Source organism: Neophocaena asiaeorientalis, unplaced genomic scaffold, assembly GCF_003031525.2.
Source record: "Neophocaena asiaeorientalis asiaeorientalis breed wild unplaced genomic scaffold, Neophocaena_asiaeorientalis_V1.1 scaffold156, whole genome shotgun sequence".
Classification (NCBI taxonomy): domain Eukaryota; kingdom Metazoa; phylum Chordata; class Mammalia; order Artiodactyla; family Phocoenidae; genus Neophocaena; species Neophocaena asiaeorientalis.
In genome coordinates, this window is record NW_020173773.1 from 888230 (window position 1) to 903648 (window position 15419).

General features: G+C 39.7%; 1 protein-coding gene across 3 annotated transcripts in view; it reads right to left on the reverse strand.

Annotated features, from left to right (window-relative positions):
* Nucleotides 1-550: 550 nt before the first annotated feature.
* SH2D1B (SH2 domain containing 1B) overlaps nucleotides 551-15419 on the reverse strand; it is a 35187-nt gene continuing 20318 nt past the window's right edge. Inside the window, exons 2-4 of one of the 3 annotated variants that reach the window (XM_024751646.1) lie at nucleotides 6290-6353; nucleotides 3872-4028; nucleotides 555-2162 (exon numbers count right to left, since the gene is read on the reverse strand). In XM_024751646.1, the coding sequence (XP_024607414.1) occupies nucleotides 2131-2162; nucleotides 3872-4028; nucleotides 6290-6353 (253 nt within the window). In that variant the 3' untranslated portion in view covers nucleotides 555-2130. Of the gene's footprint in view, nucleotides 2163-3862; nucleotides 4029-6289; nucleotides 6354-15419 lie in introns of all 3 variants that reach the window. The other 2 variants (XM_024751645.1, XM_024751647.1) reach the window with 2 other exon arrangements.

A 15419-nucleotide genomic window follows, 5' to 3' on the forward strand; every position in this document is an offset into this window, starting at 1 on the left:
GCAGAGTGTAAAAGTATAAAAAGTCAGTAGAAGAAAATGTAGGATAATTTTTTTTTTCACGATCTTGGAGTGGGGAAGGGCTTGTAAAACAAAGATCAAAAAGCACAAATCATAAGGCAAAAACACTTAATGGGCTTGATTGCATCATAATTAACTCTGAGTACACTTTATGACCCACCCATATAATCCAGAGGAAGTCTTTTACACTTCCATAAAGAGACTTGCTCAAGGTTGCTCATCACAGTTTTGTTCCTGGTATAGCAGGGAGTTGGAACCAACTTAGATATCTCTATCTCTAGAGGGAAGCAAAATGTGGTGGATGCACGCTGTGGAATACCATGCATCAGTTAGAGGCACTGGGTTGGATGTACACTCAACAATATGGAATAGAACTAAACATACTATTGAGTGAAAAAAAATAATAACAGAATTGGAGCAATAGCACCATATCATGCAGGTAAATACAAAAGATATATAGAGTCACAACCAATTCTGTATATTCTACAAGGGTGCATACATACCAAGGGCATGTATCAAATAGTACAGAGCTGGTTCCATTGAAATGGGAATTAGGGATGAAGGGAAGAAAAATGAAATAAAACAAGAGTCTTGTATGGTTTGATGGTGGTAATGAGTTATGAACAAAGGAATGTGATTACTCTCCATACCTAAGTCACTTGGACCACAGCAGAGGGAGGACTGTTTGAATGTAGGATAGCTCCAGTGGGTTCAGAGTTCTTTCTTATATTTGGCTAAAACTGCCCTCCTATAAACACCCAGCCATTGGTCTGAGTTCCACTGTCTGGCATTGTACCCAGTGAATCTTCAGGCTCTTTCACAGAACAGCACTTCAGACACTTGAAACGACTGCTTTAGTTTAAGTTTTCCCTCATCCAGTCCCACAGACTCAGAACTTTCAGCTGTTCTTCATATGACCTGTTCAGGGTCTTCTAAATTTCAGGGAACTATAGCATGACATCCACATCAGCTATTAAATGTGGCTTGCTCGTTTGAAAAATATGCTGAAAACCCACTGGGACCAAGCCTCATGTAAGGTGCTACGCATAGATGCTCAGAAAAAAGGAGATCACTTCCATGAGAGTTACAACTGAAAGGTCTTGAATTAATAGTCACGTTCTACTGGATTTTGAAATGTAGAAAGTTCAAACAAATCTCTGCTATCCAGAATAAGTGGCCACATTTTATGTATATTGATTTATTCAGTCATTTATTTAAGAAATATTCACTGAATGTATTTTCTGTGCCAAGGCTTGCTGCAGGCTCTGACAACTGGAACATGCTTCTTTGTACCATGGAGAAAGGATCAAAGACCCAGGATCCTGGAGAGCAGGTTTGCTGTGGTGTCCTTTACCGAACCAACCAGAAGGATTTGGCCCCCTCAGCTCTCTCAATATGGCTACAGTGCACTTCTTCTCTACTGTGGTTTGCTGTGACCCAAAAGTCAGAACGGCTCGTGCTTTGGGGTTCCAGCCACAATGTCTGCTCATGTTCCCTAGAGATCTAAGTTCCTCTCTTTAATAACTCTAAAAGGTAAGTCTAGTGGGGTGAAATGAATCACTATGGTTTGAAGATGGGTGATAGAATGGGCATAGAATTTGGTACATTCCACACTAATCAGGTCTTAACTCTGCTGGGGCATTGTGTACCCTTCTGCTTAGCCACTTGTTTTATAGATGAAGAAACAGAGAAAGAGAAAGAGGAAGAGGTTGGTCTGCAGTCACAGAGCCAGGACTGGAACTCAGGCTCCTAACTAGCAGCCAACGCTCTCTCTTCTCTCCCCTCTGGTCACGTGGTTGAAAGGGGGATGTCAACTGTGATGTAGTGGTGGCACCTTTAACAAGTCAAGGAGAATAGGTTCAGGCTGTCCTATTGCAAGAAAGAAGAGTGAGAGGGGAAAAGGGGTTTCGAAGCTGCTCAAGGTGTATGCATGGAAGGCGGGGCAGGGGGAGTGATTTCTCTGAGACTGGTGGACAGTCACTCACACCAAGAGAGTCTAAATTTTCCCCTAGAGTTTGGCCTTACAGATCTACACCTGCAGGAGAAGCAGGGTCACTGGTGAGAGCTATCACCCCATCTCTTCTATAAGTGCTTTGTCCAGTCTCCTTATCTTCAAGGCAAGACATCCACATAATCGCTGTTCTCTGGGGAAAAAAAAGCAGAAGACCAGCCATGAGGCTCAACACCCAGGAGTCACACTGACCAACACCAGTCAAGGGAGAGACTTCTCCCCAGGCAGAGGGTGATCTTGATGCCACATCAAAGTGACACCTTCAAGGGCTGGGGTACCACAGGGAGCTCTCCTGGCAAAACAGGGGGTCTGTTTATAAGTCGAACATCAGAGTTTCCAGGACTAGATGCCTCCACTCACCAGCAGAACACCTGTGCCTTCCTCAGAGTGAGAACACCTAAGGCTTGTTCTAAGGAGGCCAAGGGAAAGGGAGGAAGAAGGTGAGCTAATGGGAGGAAGTTCCCACTTCGGTAGCTGAGGATTTGGGAGCTTGCTCTGCCAAGGCTGGCCAAGCGTGGACAACTGGTATGGTGAGACTCTCGCCCGTTCTTGGGGACGAACTCTAAAGGGTTCTCCTGTTGGAATTTGTGGTTATTTTATCATCACTGAGACAAATATTACCGCCACCCCAAGCATCCTGAGCAACTCATCTGGGTTTGCCTGAGGACTGCAGCACATGTACATCCCTGGGCTTCTACTCTGCCCCCTTTTATTCTTCTACATGCCGTGGAGGGTTCAGGGAAGACCCAACCATGCTTTAAAACCTAGTTGGGAACAGGAACCACACCTTCAAAATCTATAAGTTATGGTAGAAAATGGCCGTGGGACTACATCTGCAGCTGAGCCTACAGGAAGCGGGTGCATGGGTCGCTTCTCCTCTGGGTGCATACTCCTCTATGTGGGGGAAGGGGGACAGAGAAAATGGTAGAGGAGGGTTTTGGGGTTTTCTTTTTCCCATAATTAAAAAACCACGCTTAGTCTTGTTGGGGAGGTGAGAAGTTTGCTCTGGCAGTCTAAAGGGAAACTTTGCTGTAGACAGAGTACAATGGGTGTGGGGTGATTGCAGGCTCCCCAGAACTCTCTGTCCTCCACCCTTCTCCCTAGCTAGCACTTCTGGTCCCATCCCCATCACCTACCCAGTGATGACTGAAATCCCTTTCATGGGGCTATCACCACACATCCCACCTTGAGAAGACAGGGTTAAACTGTAAATGTCTCAGGAAGTCTGAGTTAAATTCGAACTATGTTGTAACTGACAGATGCTAGATTCTCTTCTGAGAGCAGACTTGCAGGGATGTAAGCAAGAGTAGCTGCTTTGGATATGATCTGGATTCTCCTCACTCAGATTTACGGACCATTTCTCCTTTTCCACCATGGCTTAATAACTTTTGGGGTGTATCTGGAATAATTATTCCCCTAACATTATATAAATGAATGCTTAGCAAATATTGAGCAAAATGTAACAGGATGAGGCTTGGGGAGAGGGTTGAAGCAATTTTCTCATTTGAAAATTCTGCTTGTTGGCTATCTATTCCCAAACCTGTGTTGTTTGCACAAGGTCACAGAATGAATCTGAAGTCAGCTCTTGGAGAATGTTCAGGAGCCACTCTTCCTCCCCGGGCTGTGCAAGCACAGAGAGCTCTATGTGTTTGCCACCTCCAGGAGCTTGAAGGCACCACTTCCCAACAAAATGGAAAGTGCTCTTCATAGGATGAAGCTTTTTAGAGCTAACATCATAGAAAGGGGAAATTATCTGTATCGGTTCTGCAAAGTAGCCCAGTGGTGGAAATGGGACTAAGGTTCCTGTCTGGCACCCGTGTGAAAGTTTTTTACCATAAATACCATCCAGCTCTATCTTCGATCTTCTCCATCTCAGGGAGGGACAGGTTCTCTTTATTGGCCTTAAAAGGTGAACCACCAGCCCTTGATTTGGTTTTTCAAACTTGGAGATCAGTTCCTCTAGGTTTGGAAAGATCTGTCTTTGAGCACCTTCCACGGTCTGCAAAAATGCGAGATCACTCATCATCGTGCAATTGTGTGTGAAAGATGACACTTCTCATAACAGTGGTTTTCAGGGCTGCCTCTGAGCGGTAAATTGAAAACAGGTGGCCGACACTTCTTGTGTGGGAGCTCACACCATACGCAATAACCAGAAACCCTCCTTTTTAAAATGGAATTCTGACTTGAGCTACTCTGAGTAAAGAAGATTAACAATCAAAGGTTCCCACCTCAGTCTGCAGTATCGAATGAGCCCCCATTCTTGGCAATTTGGGGACAGTTCTTGTAGGTACACTGTGGAGGGTACCCCTCTAAGAGCTTATGTCAGAGTGCGGGGAACTAATACGGGAGGACTTCTGATGGGAAATGCAAAATATGCAACTTACATACTTGATGAATTCAGACTCTCCATGAGAGCAAAACAAGACGAAAAAGTCCCGATTTAAATTGAAAATGGGAATGTCAACATGACTCAGGTAAATTGTGAATAGTTGTTTTCTCTTTACCACCTACAAACCAAGTACAATTTTCTAATATAATCTTATAGAAATAATTTTAAAACACAAGAGCTTCCTTGGCTCTTATGTATTTGATTTTCTTAATGATCACTGTAGTTCTCTTAGGACCACAGTGTTGGTCTACAGAGGGGTGGTGACAGGAAGGCTCTGTGACCTGGGGTGTAGTTAACCTCCATGACAGAGATGCAGGCTGACATGGAAGACGGCTCTACGAAAGGCTGTCACTTCAGCCCAAGGTAGCATCCAGCACAGACCCTGATACAGAGCTGCTGTATGAAATGCCCCTCTGTTTCAATGAAATGCCCCTCTGTGTCTGTTATAACTGACTTGGATGCCTCTCTGTTTTGTTCAGACAAGAGACAAAATGGGGTATTAAGGAATTATCCAGAATTTCCCAAAATATGCACAACAAAGAAATAAATGTTTTAAAATATGTTGCTTTAAAAGCTGCAAAAATATTTTTTAAATTTCCATATATAACCTTCACCCATACCCCAAATGTTAAAATTTTATTTGTCTTTCATTCTCTCTCTTTCTAAATATATATGTGTGTGTATATATGTATACATATATGTATTCTCTTTTTAAAAAAATTATGAGAGTAAGTTGCTGACATGATATCCCTTTGACCCTAAATACTTCATATTTCCTAAAAAGCAAGAACATTACATATCCACACTAAAATGAGGAAATTAATCGGTTTTTTTTTTCAGGTACATTTCTAACTAAATGAACAGACCTGACCAAAGACAGTTTAGAATATCAATGGCCATTATAGGGAACTTTTTTTTTAACACCTTTATTGGCGTATAATTGCTTTACAGTGGTGTGCTAGTTTCTGCTTTATAACAAAGTGAATCAACTATACATATACATATATCCCCATATCTCCTCCCTTTTGTGTCTCCCTCCAACCCTCCCTATGGGGAAATTAATCTTGATGCAATACTGTTACTAATCTACAGACCTGATGCAGATTTTGTCAATTGCCTCAATAATGTCCTTTGTGACAAAAGAAACATTACATATATAGTATGTGTGTGTGTGTCTGGGGATCATTGTATATTCTAATCTCTTTCAGACAGTCACAATGAACTTTAGCATATTGAAGATACTGAGAAATCCTGCAGTAAAAAAATCTGCTTAACATTTATACAAGTGTTTCAGAAAGATTAGTTCAGGAGTCTATGTTAGTAATTAAAGATTCAGTGAAATTTATTATACTCTATTTCCCGCCAGAGAAGTAACTTCAAAAAAAAAAAAAAGGGTTTTTCTGCTTAGCTCTCAGTAAACCAGAAACATTAAAGAAATCCCTAAATTGCCAGTTGACTGATGCTCCCCTTTGCATTTTCATACAGCTATGGTGTCCCCGAATGTTGACCTCTTAAACATTCGGACCTCTCCCCACCTTCCCTTTCCACTCATCCTGTTCGTTGTTTAGTCTTATAATTTGACAGTAGTCTTATATGGAGTTCAGGTTGGTATATTTGACCCCTGGAGGAACTTTGTGCCTCTACACTTTTGAACAACTGCCTTGTTTTTCTTGAAAATGGAACCCAACTCTAGTGCATTCCTATTTCTCTGAAAGAAAGACAAGGTTAACTACTGATCTGATTCTAACTCTCCGCAGTGCTTCCCTGTTTAGAATGCCTCTTCATGGCATCTCAGGTTCGAGAGATGTTCTCAGGTTTTACTCCCCCCAGCTTGTGTTGTTTTTGTTATAGGACTTCTTATATGTTCTTACCTGTATATTGTAATACCCATGTTTCTCTTTGAAGATTCGGTATGTGTAGACCAACTTTTTAAACCTGTGGAAAGATGACTGTGTGAACCACAATGTTCTTATATGCAAATCCAGGTAATATCTACCACTGTATTTTGTATGCAATGGCTTTGTCAACCTTGGATCCCAAAAAGAAACTGATCATTTTCAGACCTTCTCATCGGTGGGAATTTGAAAGAGAGGTTTTAAAATGGAGACCTTTATTCTATGGTGGAAGTCTGGGCTGTAGCAAAGAGAATAAGGAGAGAAATTTTACAGTTTCCATTGTCTTGGTATTTCTCTCTAGTTTTTTCACTTAGCCCTAAGTTGATACAACATACAAAACACCATCAAGCCATTCCTGTGTTGTTTATTAAGTGACAGGTCATTGACCTCATTAGAGCTAGTTAATGTAACTAAAATAGAGAAGGTTGGGAATTTTGTGCAAGGAAGGAAGTGATGTATTGTGCTCTTTTTCCTCACTGGAACAGGAGCCACTGGATAAGTAATCTAACTAGAATTTAGATGACAGACTCAATTGAGCAATTTCCAAAACAGGAAATAGCATACATTACCATATTTCCTCAATTCCAAGATGTCATCAATAGTAGGATACAGTCAATTTAGTAGTAGCTTTTGAGGAGAAAAATGCATACATTAAATGTCTCTATCAACTGTTAACTATGTTCTGATTCCAAAGAAATATTAAAATGTTTAAAATGAGGCTAATAAACATTGACATGAAGTTCAAATTATCTGACTGATCACTCCTCACCCCTTCACTTGCACCCATGCCAAAGAATCAGATGACCCATCTTTTGACTGAATTGGGAAGGCAGATAGCTATAGATTTAAGGTACAGGAGACGTCATTGCTGATTGTCTGTCGGCTTTGACAATTGACTTCAAATCCCAATCCTTTTTGTGGGGTTTCCTGAGGCCAGAAGAAGCTAGTGGGTGTCTTTAAATCACATGACAAGCAACAAAAAGTTTTTACATGAATCCTTGTCTAGATGTGACAAATTAAAGTATTCCACAGTCTGGGAAGAGGTCTCACAAGTGTCTTTTCACAGAAGTATTATTCAAATCGGGATCCAAACAAGGTCCATTCATTGCTTTTCGTCGCTCACATGGTTTCTTGAAACTCAACTATCATATAGCCTAACTTAAATTCTTAAATAAATGACTTTATTTTTAATTACATTGTTGTATTATCAGCCTAAGAAAATATTTACTAGAGGAGTTTGAAAGAATAAAACAAATGGAGGTTCTATATTAATTAATCCAAAAGCCATATACTTCAAGTTAGAAAGACGGACATTGCTCAAATATAGTCTTATTCTTTGCAAAGTATTTTTAATGAAATAAGCCACATTGCAGTGATGCTTTACAAGAAATTGATTTACTGAACTTGTGATACCTATATGCATTTATTTTGGAATGTTTACCCCAAAAAGTGCTGTAAGAGATTACAGAGCAGTGAGATTACTATCTACTTTATACAATTGCAATATTATTGGGTCGACATAAAGACTTACTGTAATGCCTCCTATCCTAATTATTATTTTATAGATGCCACTTATAAAACTTTTAAAAGATACATGATTTTTCAGTGTGCATTTACACTCAAGGCAGTTATAAAGACCATGTTTCCCCTGGGCCTTCGGCTCCTGTCACCACAGTGACGAGGGAGCCCCTCTTTATCCCCCAACACTCACAGTCTTCTCTCCACCCTCTGCCTGGAATCCACTGGGCTAATCTCATCATGCCCTTTATCCCTGTTTGTTAGTCATTGCAAGAAGCCCAGTCTCTCAGGATATCTTTTCTCCTGTTTTCTAATCCTACAAGGCTCTGTACAGCCTGTATTGTGTCCTCTCCCCAGCTCCTGAAATCCTTCCTTGTGTTCTCTAGCACTCAAGGTCTGCCATCATCAAAGTCTCCTATGTCTTCAACCTATTCTCTAATCATCCCTGTCACCTTCTCACTCTAAGGGAAACCTGGCTCTGTCTCACGGACACTGCTTCCCCGGGACCCCACTAAAAGGCTGCTGCTCTCTCCTCACTGCAGGCCTGGAGGGGAGACCCGTGTTCTTGCTTTTGCAGCTCTTCAATGTTGTCTCCTGTCTCCAAACCCTCAGCTTTGAGTTTCATGTAGATTATATCACCTCCTACCCAATCAAGATGTCACTATGCTGACAGCTCCTCAGCTCTGTGTTACTGCGACTCGTTTCTTCAGGATTTAGCTCCTAGCTCACTGTCACTGTCTTCAGTACTATTCCTGACTAAATTGTTGGCAGTTTCAATTCACATGTAGATTATCGTTTAACATCCCAATTTCTCAGTTCCTCGAATTTCTCTCCTTCAATAATCTTGTCTTCCACCTACATCACCTTCTCACTTCCATGTTCCTAACCAGGACTGGCTACATAATTTGTGGGGCCCATAGAAAAAATGAAAATTTAACACCCCTCTTAAAAAATTATTAGGAATTTTGAGATGGTGACAGCAGAACAGTAAACCAAGTGCGGGGCCCTCTGAGTGTAGGGCCTTTGGTGGCTGCATAAGGTTGCATGCCACGAAGCCAGCCCCACTCATAACTTTGACCTTGTAATTGCCAATATGGGCAACCCTCTCATAATGTGAATTTCATGCATCCCACTCTCTTTCTCCTGCTTCCCGTCTTTCCAGATCCCTTCTCCAACATTCCCTTGACCCCATAGACTTTCCAATCCATTGATCCTACCACTTTTCAGTGTTCTCACTCACATGTCTTCTCTCCCTTTTTTACCCAGTTTAGATTGCTTGTCAACCATTACAATCACTCCCTTCAACTCCTTTATCATCTTTCACTTTATTTCCTTAATTAGCAGAATCCTGATTAAGCCCAAATCTCTACAGCTGTATGTGGCTGGGAGACAGCCATGTTCACTGTTCTCTCTTTAAATGACCACAAACCTCAAGTAGGCTCTTAATGCCTCCAGGTGATCATTGATTTTCCTATTCTCCTCAACAATGATTCTACACCATTTCCTTTCTTCTTAAACCTTCAACCTCTCATTCTTAACTGATGATTTCACCAAAAAGATTAAAACAATCAGAAGAGAATCTCCAGATTCCCATCACCATAATAGCATAATAGCATCTACACACATAGACTCTGCCTTTATTACTGTGGTTGAACTTTGCATGCTACTCTGCAAAGCTAATCCCTCTTATTTCCACTGGTTGCCATCTGCTTTCATCTATTCAAGGACATAATTCTAGCAATTTTTCCTCTCTCTCTGATGTCATTATTATTCTTTACAAAACAGCCAGGGTGCTCCTTTTAAAAACTATGAGTCAGATCATGTCACTCCTCTGCATAAATATCTGGTCTAGTCAATTTTGAAAAAGAAAAAACTGGTGTGTGTGTGTGTGTGTGTGTGTGCACTCAGTGCGGTGCTTCTGTCTTAACAAGTCATGTCTTCTTTTAAAGCTATAATTAAGATAGAGTGAAGTAAGTCAGAAAGAGAAAAACAAGTACTGTATGCTAATGCATGTATATGGAATCTAGAAAAAAAAAGTACTGATGAACCTAGTGGCTGGGCAGGAATAAAGATGCAGACATAGAGAATGGACTTGAGGACGTGTTCTTAGTATAGTTTTTAGCGCTTGTTATCGTTGGTGGATTTGTTTATTGGTTTGGTTGCTCTTTTCTTTTTTTAAAATTATTATTTAAAAAAATTTTATTTTATTAATTTTTAAATTTATTATTATGTTTCCTTCTTTTTTTCTCTCTCTTCTGAGCCATGTGGCTGACAGGGTCTTGGTGCTCTGGCCTGAGCCTCTGAGGTGGGAGAGCCAAGTTCAGGACATTGGGCCACCAGAGACCTCCTGCCCATCGGCGAGAGCTGTCCCAGAAATCTCCGTCTCAGCGTTAACACCCAGCTCCACCTAATGGCCAGCAAGCTCCAGTGCTGGACGTCCCATGCCAAACAACTAGCAGGACAGGAACACAGCCCTACCCATTGGCAGAGAGGCTGCCTAAAATCATACTAACTTCACAGACAACCCAAAACACACCACTGGATGTGGCCCTGCCCACCAGAAAGACAAGATCCAGCCCCGCCCACCAGAACACAGGTACCAGTCCCCTCCACCAGGAAGCCTACACAACCCACTGAACCAACCTCACCCACTGGGGGCAGACACCAAAAAAACAACAGGAATTACGAACATGCAGCCTGAGAAATGGAGACCCTAAACACAGTAAGTTAACCCAAATGAGAAGACAGAGAAATATGCAGCAGATGAAGGAGCAAGGTAAAAACCCACCAGACCAAACAAATGAAGAGGAAATAGGCAGTCTACCTGAAAAAGAATGCAGAGTAATGATAGTAAAGATGATCCAAAATCTTGGAAATAGAATGGAGAAAATACAAGAAACATTTAAAAAGAACCTAGAAGAACTAAAGAGCAAACAAACAATGATGAACAGCACAATAAATGAAATTAAAAATTCTCTAGAAGGAACAAATAACAGAATAACTGAGGAAGAACGGATAAGTGACCTGGAAGATAAAATACTGAAAATAACTACCACAAGGCAGAATAAATAAAAAAAGAATGAAAAGAATTGAGGACAGTCTCAGAGACCTCTTGGAGTGCATTAAATGTACAAACATTCAAATTACAGGGGTCTCAGAAGAAGAAGAGAGAAAGAAAGCATCTGAGAAAATATTTAAAGAGATATAGTTGAAAACCTCCCTAACATGGGACAGGAAATAGTCAATCAAGTACAGGAAGTGCAGAGAGTCCCATACAGGATAAATCCAAGGAGAAAAACGCCAAGACACATATTAATCAAACTATCAAAAATTAAATACAAAGAAAACATATTAAAAGCAGCAAGGGAAAAGCAACAAATAACATACAAGGGAATCCCCATAAGGTTAACAGCTGATCTTTCAGCAGAAACTGCAAGCCAGAAGGGAGTGGCAGGACATATTTAAAGTGATGAAGGAGAAACACCTACAACCAAGATTACTCTACCCAGCAGGATCTCATTCAGATTCAACGGAGAAACTAAAACCTTTACCAACAAGCAAAAGTTAAGAGAATTCAGCATCACCAGACCAGCTTTGCATCAAATGTTAAAGGAATTTCTCTAGGCAGGAAACACAAGAGAAGGAAAAGACCTACGAAAACAAACCTAAAACAATTACGAAAATGGTAATAGGAATGTACGTATCGATAATTACCTAAATGTAAATGGATTAAATGCTCCAACCAAAAGACATAGACTGGCTGAAAGGATACAGAAACAAGCCCCATATATATGCTGTCTACAAGAGACCCACTTCAGACTTAGGGACGCATACAGACTGAAAATGAGGGGATGAAAAAAGATATTCCATGCCATTGGAAATCAAAAGAAAGCTGGAGTAGCAATTCTCATATCAGACAAAATAGACTTTAAATAAAGATTACTACAATAGACAAAGAAGGACACTACATAATGATCAAGGGATCAATTCAAGAAGAATATATAACAATTGTAAATATTTATGCACTCAGCATAGGGGTGCCTCAGTACATAAGGCAAATGCTAACAGCCATAAAAGGGGAAATCAACAGTAATACGGTTAGTGGGGGACTTTAACACTCCACTTTCACCAATGGACAAATCATCCAAAATGAAAATAAATAAGGAAACACAAGCTTTAAATGACACATTGAACAAGATATACTTAATTGATATTTATGGGACATTCCATCCAAAACAACAGAATACATTTTCTTCTCAAGTGCTCATGGAACATTCTCCAGGTTAGATCATATCTTGGGTCACAAATCAAGCCTTGGTAAATTTAAGAAAATTGAAATCGTATCAAGTATCTTTTCCGACCACAACACTATGAGACTAGATACCAATTACAGGAAAAAAAACTGTAAAAAATACAAACATATGGGGGCTAAACAGTACGCTACTAAATAAGAACATATTTTTATCAAGAGATCACTGAAGAAATCAAAGAGAAAATTTAAAAAATATCTAAAAACAGATAATGAAAACACGATGACCCAAATCCTATGGGATGCAGCAAAAGCAGTTCTAAGAGGGAAGTTTATAGCAATACAACTGTAACTTAAGAAACAAGAAAAATCTCAAATAAACAACCTAACCTTACATCTAAAGCAATTAGAGAAAGAACAACAAACCCAAAGTTAGCAGAAGGAAAGAAATCATAAAGATCAGATAAGAAATAAATGAAAAAGGAATGAAGGGCACAGTAGCAAAGATCAATAAAACTAAAAGCTGGTTCTTTGAGAAGATAAACAAAATTGATAATCCATTAGTCAGACTCATCAAGAAGAAAAGGGAGAAGACTCATCAACAGAATTAGACATGAAAAGTAACTGACACTGCAGAAATACAAAGGATCATGAGAGATTACTACAAGCAACTCTATGCCAATAAAATGGACAACCTGGAAGAAATGGACAAATTGTTAGAAAAGCACAATGTCCTGAGACTGAACCAGGAAGAAATAGAAAATATCAACAGACCAATCACAAGCACTGAAATTGAAACTGTGATTAAAAATCTTCAAACAAACAAAAGCCCAGGACCAGATAACTTCACAGGTGAATTCTATCAAACATTTAGAGAAGAGCTAGCACCTATCCTTCTCAAACTCTTCCAAAATATAGCAGAGGGAGGCACACTCTCAAACTCATTCTATGAAGCCACCATCACCCTGATACCAAAACCAGACAAAGATGTCACAAAAAAAGAAAACTATCAGCATTGATGAACATAGATGCAAAAATCCTCAACAAAATAATAGCAAACAGAAGCCAACAGCACATTAAAAGGATTATATACCATGATCAAGTGGGATTTATCTCAGGGATGCAAGGATTCTGCAATATATGCAAATCAATCAATATGATACACCATATCAACAAATTGAAGGATAAAAAGCATATGATCATCTCAATAGATGCAGAGAAAGCTTTTGACAAATTTCAACACCAATTTATAATAAACACTCTCCAGAAAATGGGCATAAAGGGAACCTACCTCAACATCATAAAGGCCATATATGACAGACCCACAGCCAACATTGTTCTCAATGGTGAAAAAGAGAAACCATTTCCTCTAAGATCAAGAACAAGACAAGGTTGCTCACTCTCACTGCTGTTATTCAACATAGTTTTGGAAGTTTTAGCCACAGCAATCAGAGAAGAAAAAGAAATAAAACGAATCCAAACTGGAAAAGGAGAAGTAAAACTGTCACTGTTTGCAGATGGCATGATACTATACATAGAGAATCCTCAAGATGCTACCAGAAAACTACTAGAGCTAGTAGTAGTTTGAATTTGGTAAAGTAGCAAGAGACAAAATTAATGCACAGAAATCTCTTGCATTCCTATACATTAACAATAAAATATCAGAAAGAGAAATTAAGGAAACAATCCCATTTACTATTGCAATAAAAAGAATAAAATACCTAGGAATAAACCTACCTAAGGAGACAAAAGCCCTATATGCAGAAAACTATGAGACATTGATGAAAGAAATTAAAGATGATACAAATGGAGAGATATACCATGTTCTTGGATTGGAAGAATCAACATTGTGAAAATGACTCTACTACCCAATGCAATCTACAGATTCAACGCAATCCCTATCAAGCTACCAATGGCATTTTTCACAGAACTAGAACAAAAAAATTCACAATTTGTATGGAAACACAAAAGACCCTGAATAGCGAAAGCAATCTAGAGAAAGAAAAATGGAGCTGGAGGAATCGGACTCCATGACTTCAGATTATACTACAAAGCTACAGTAATCAAGGCAGTATGGTACTGGCACAAAAATAGAAATATAGATCAATGGAACAGGCTAGAAAACCCAGAGATAAAACTACACACATATGGTCACCTTTTCTTTGATAAAGGGGGCAAGAATATACAATGGAGAAAAGACAGCCTCTTCAATAATTTGTGCTGGGAAAACTGGACAGCTATATGTAAAAGAATGAAATTAGAACATTCCCTAACATTGTATACAAAAATAGACTCCAGGGCTTCCCTGATGGTGCAGTGGTTGAGAGTCCGCCTGCCGATGCAGGGGAAACGGGTTCGTGCCCCGGTCCAGGAGGATCCCACATGCCGCGGAGTGGCTGGGTCCATGAGCCATGGCCACTGAGCCTGCATGTTCGGAGCCTGTACTCCACAATGGGAGAGGCCACAACAGTGAGAGGCCTGCGTACGGCAAAAAAAAAAAAAAAGAAAAATAAAATAGACTCCAAATGGATTAAAGACCTAAACGTAAGGCCAGACACTATCAAACTCTTAGAGGAAAACATAGGCAGAACACTCTATGACATAAATCACAGCAAGATCCTTTTTGACCCACCTCCTAGAGAAATGGAAATAAAAACAAAAACGAACAAATGTGACCTAATGAAACTTAAAAGCTTTTGCATAGCAAAGGAAACCATAAACAAGATGAAAAGACATCCCTCAGAATGGGAGAAAATATTTTCAAATGAAGCAACTGACAAAGGATTAATCTCCAAAATATACAAGCAGCTCATGCAGCTCAATATGAAAAAAACAACCCAATCCAAAAATGGGCAGAAGACCTAAATAAACATTTCTTCAAAGATGATATACAGATTGCCAACAAACACATGAAAGGATGCTCAACATCACTAATCTTTAGAGAAATGCAAATCAAAACTAATGAGATATCACCCTCACACAGGTCAGAATGGCCATCATCAAAAAATCTTCAAACAATAAATGCTGGAGAGGGTGTGGAGAAAAGGGAAACTTCTTACACTATTGATGGGAATGTAAATTGATATAGCCACTATGGGGAACAGTATGGAGATTCCTTAAAAAACTAAAAATAGAACTAGCATGTGACCCAGAAATCCCACTACTGGGCATATACCCTGAGAAAACCATAATTCAAAAAGAGTCATGTACCAAAATGTTCACTGAAGCACTATTTACAATAGCCAGGACATGGAAGCAACCTAAGTGTCCATTGACAGATGAATGGATAAAGAAGATGTGGCATATATATACAATGGAATATTACTCAGCCATAAAAAG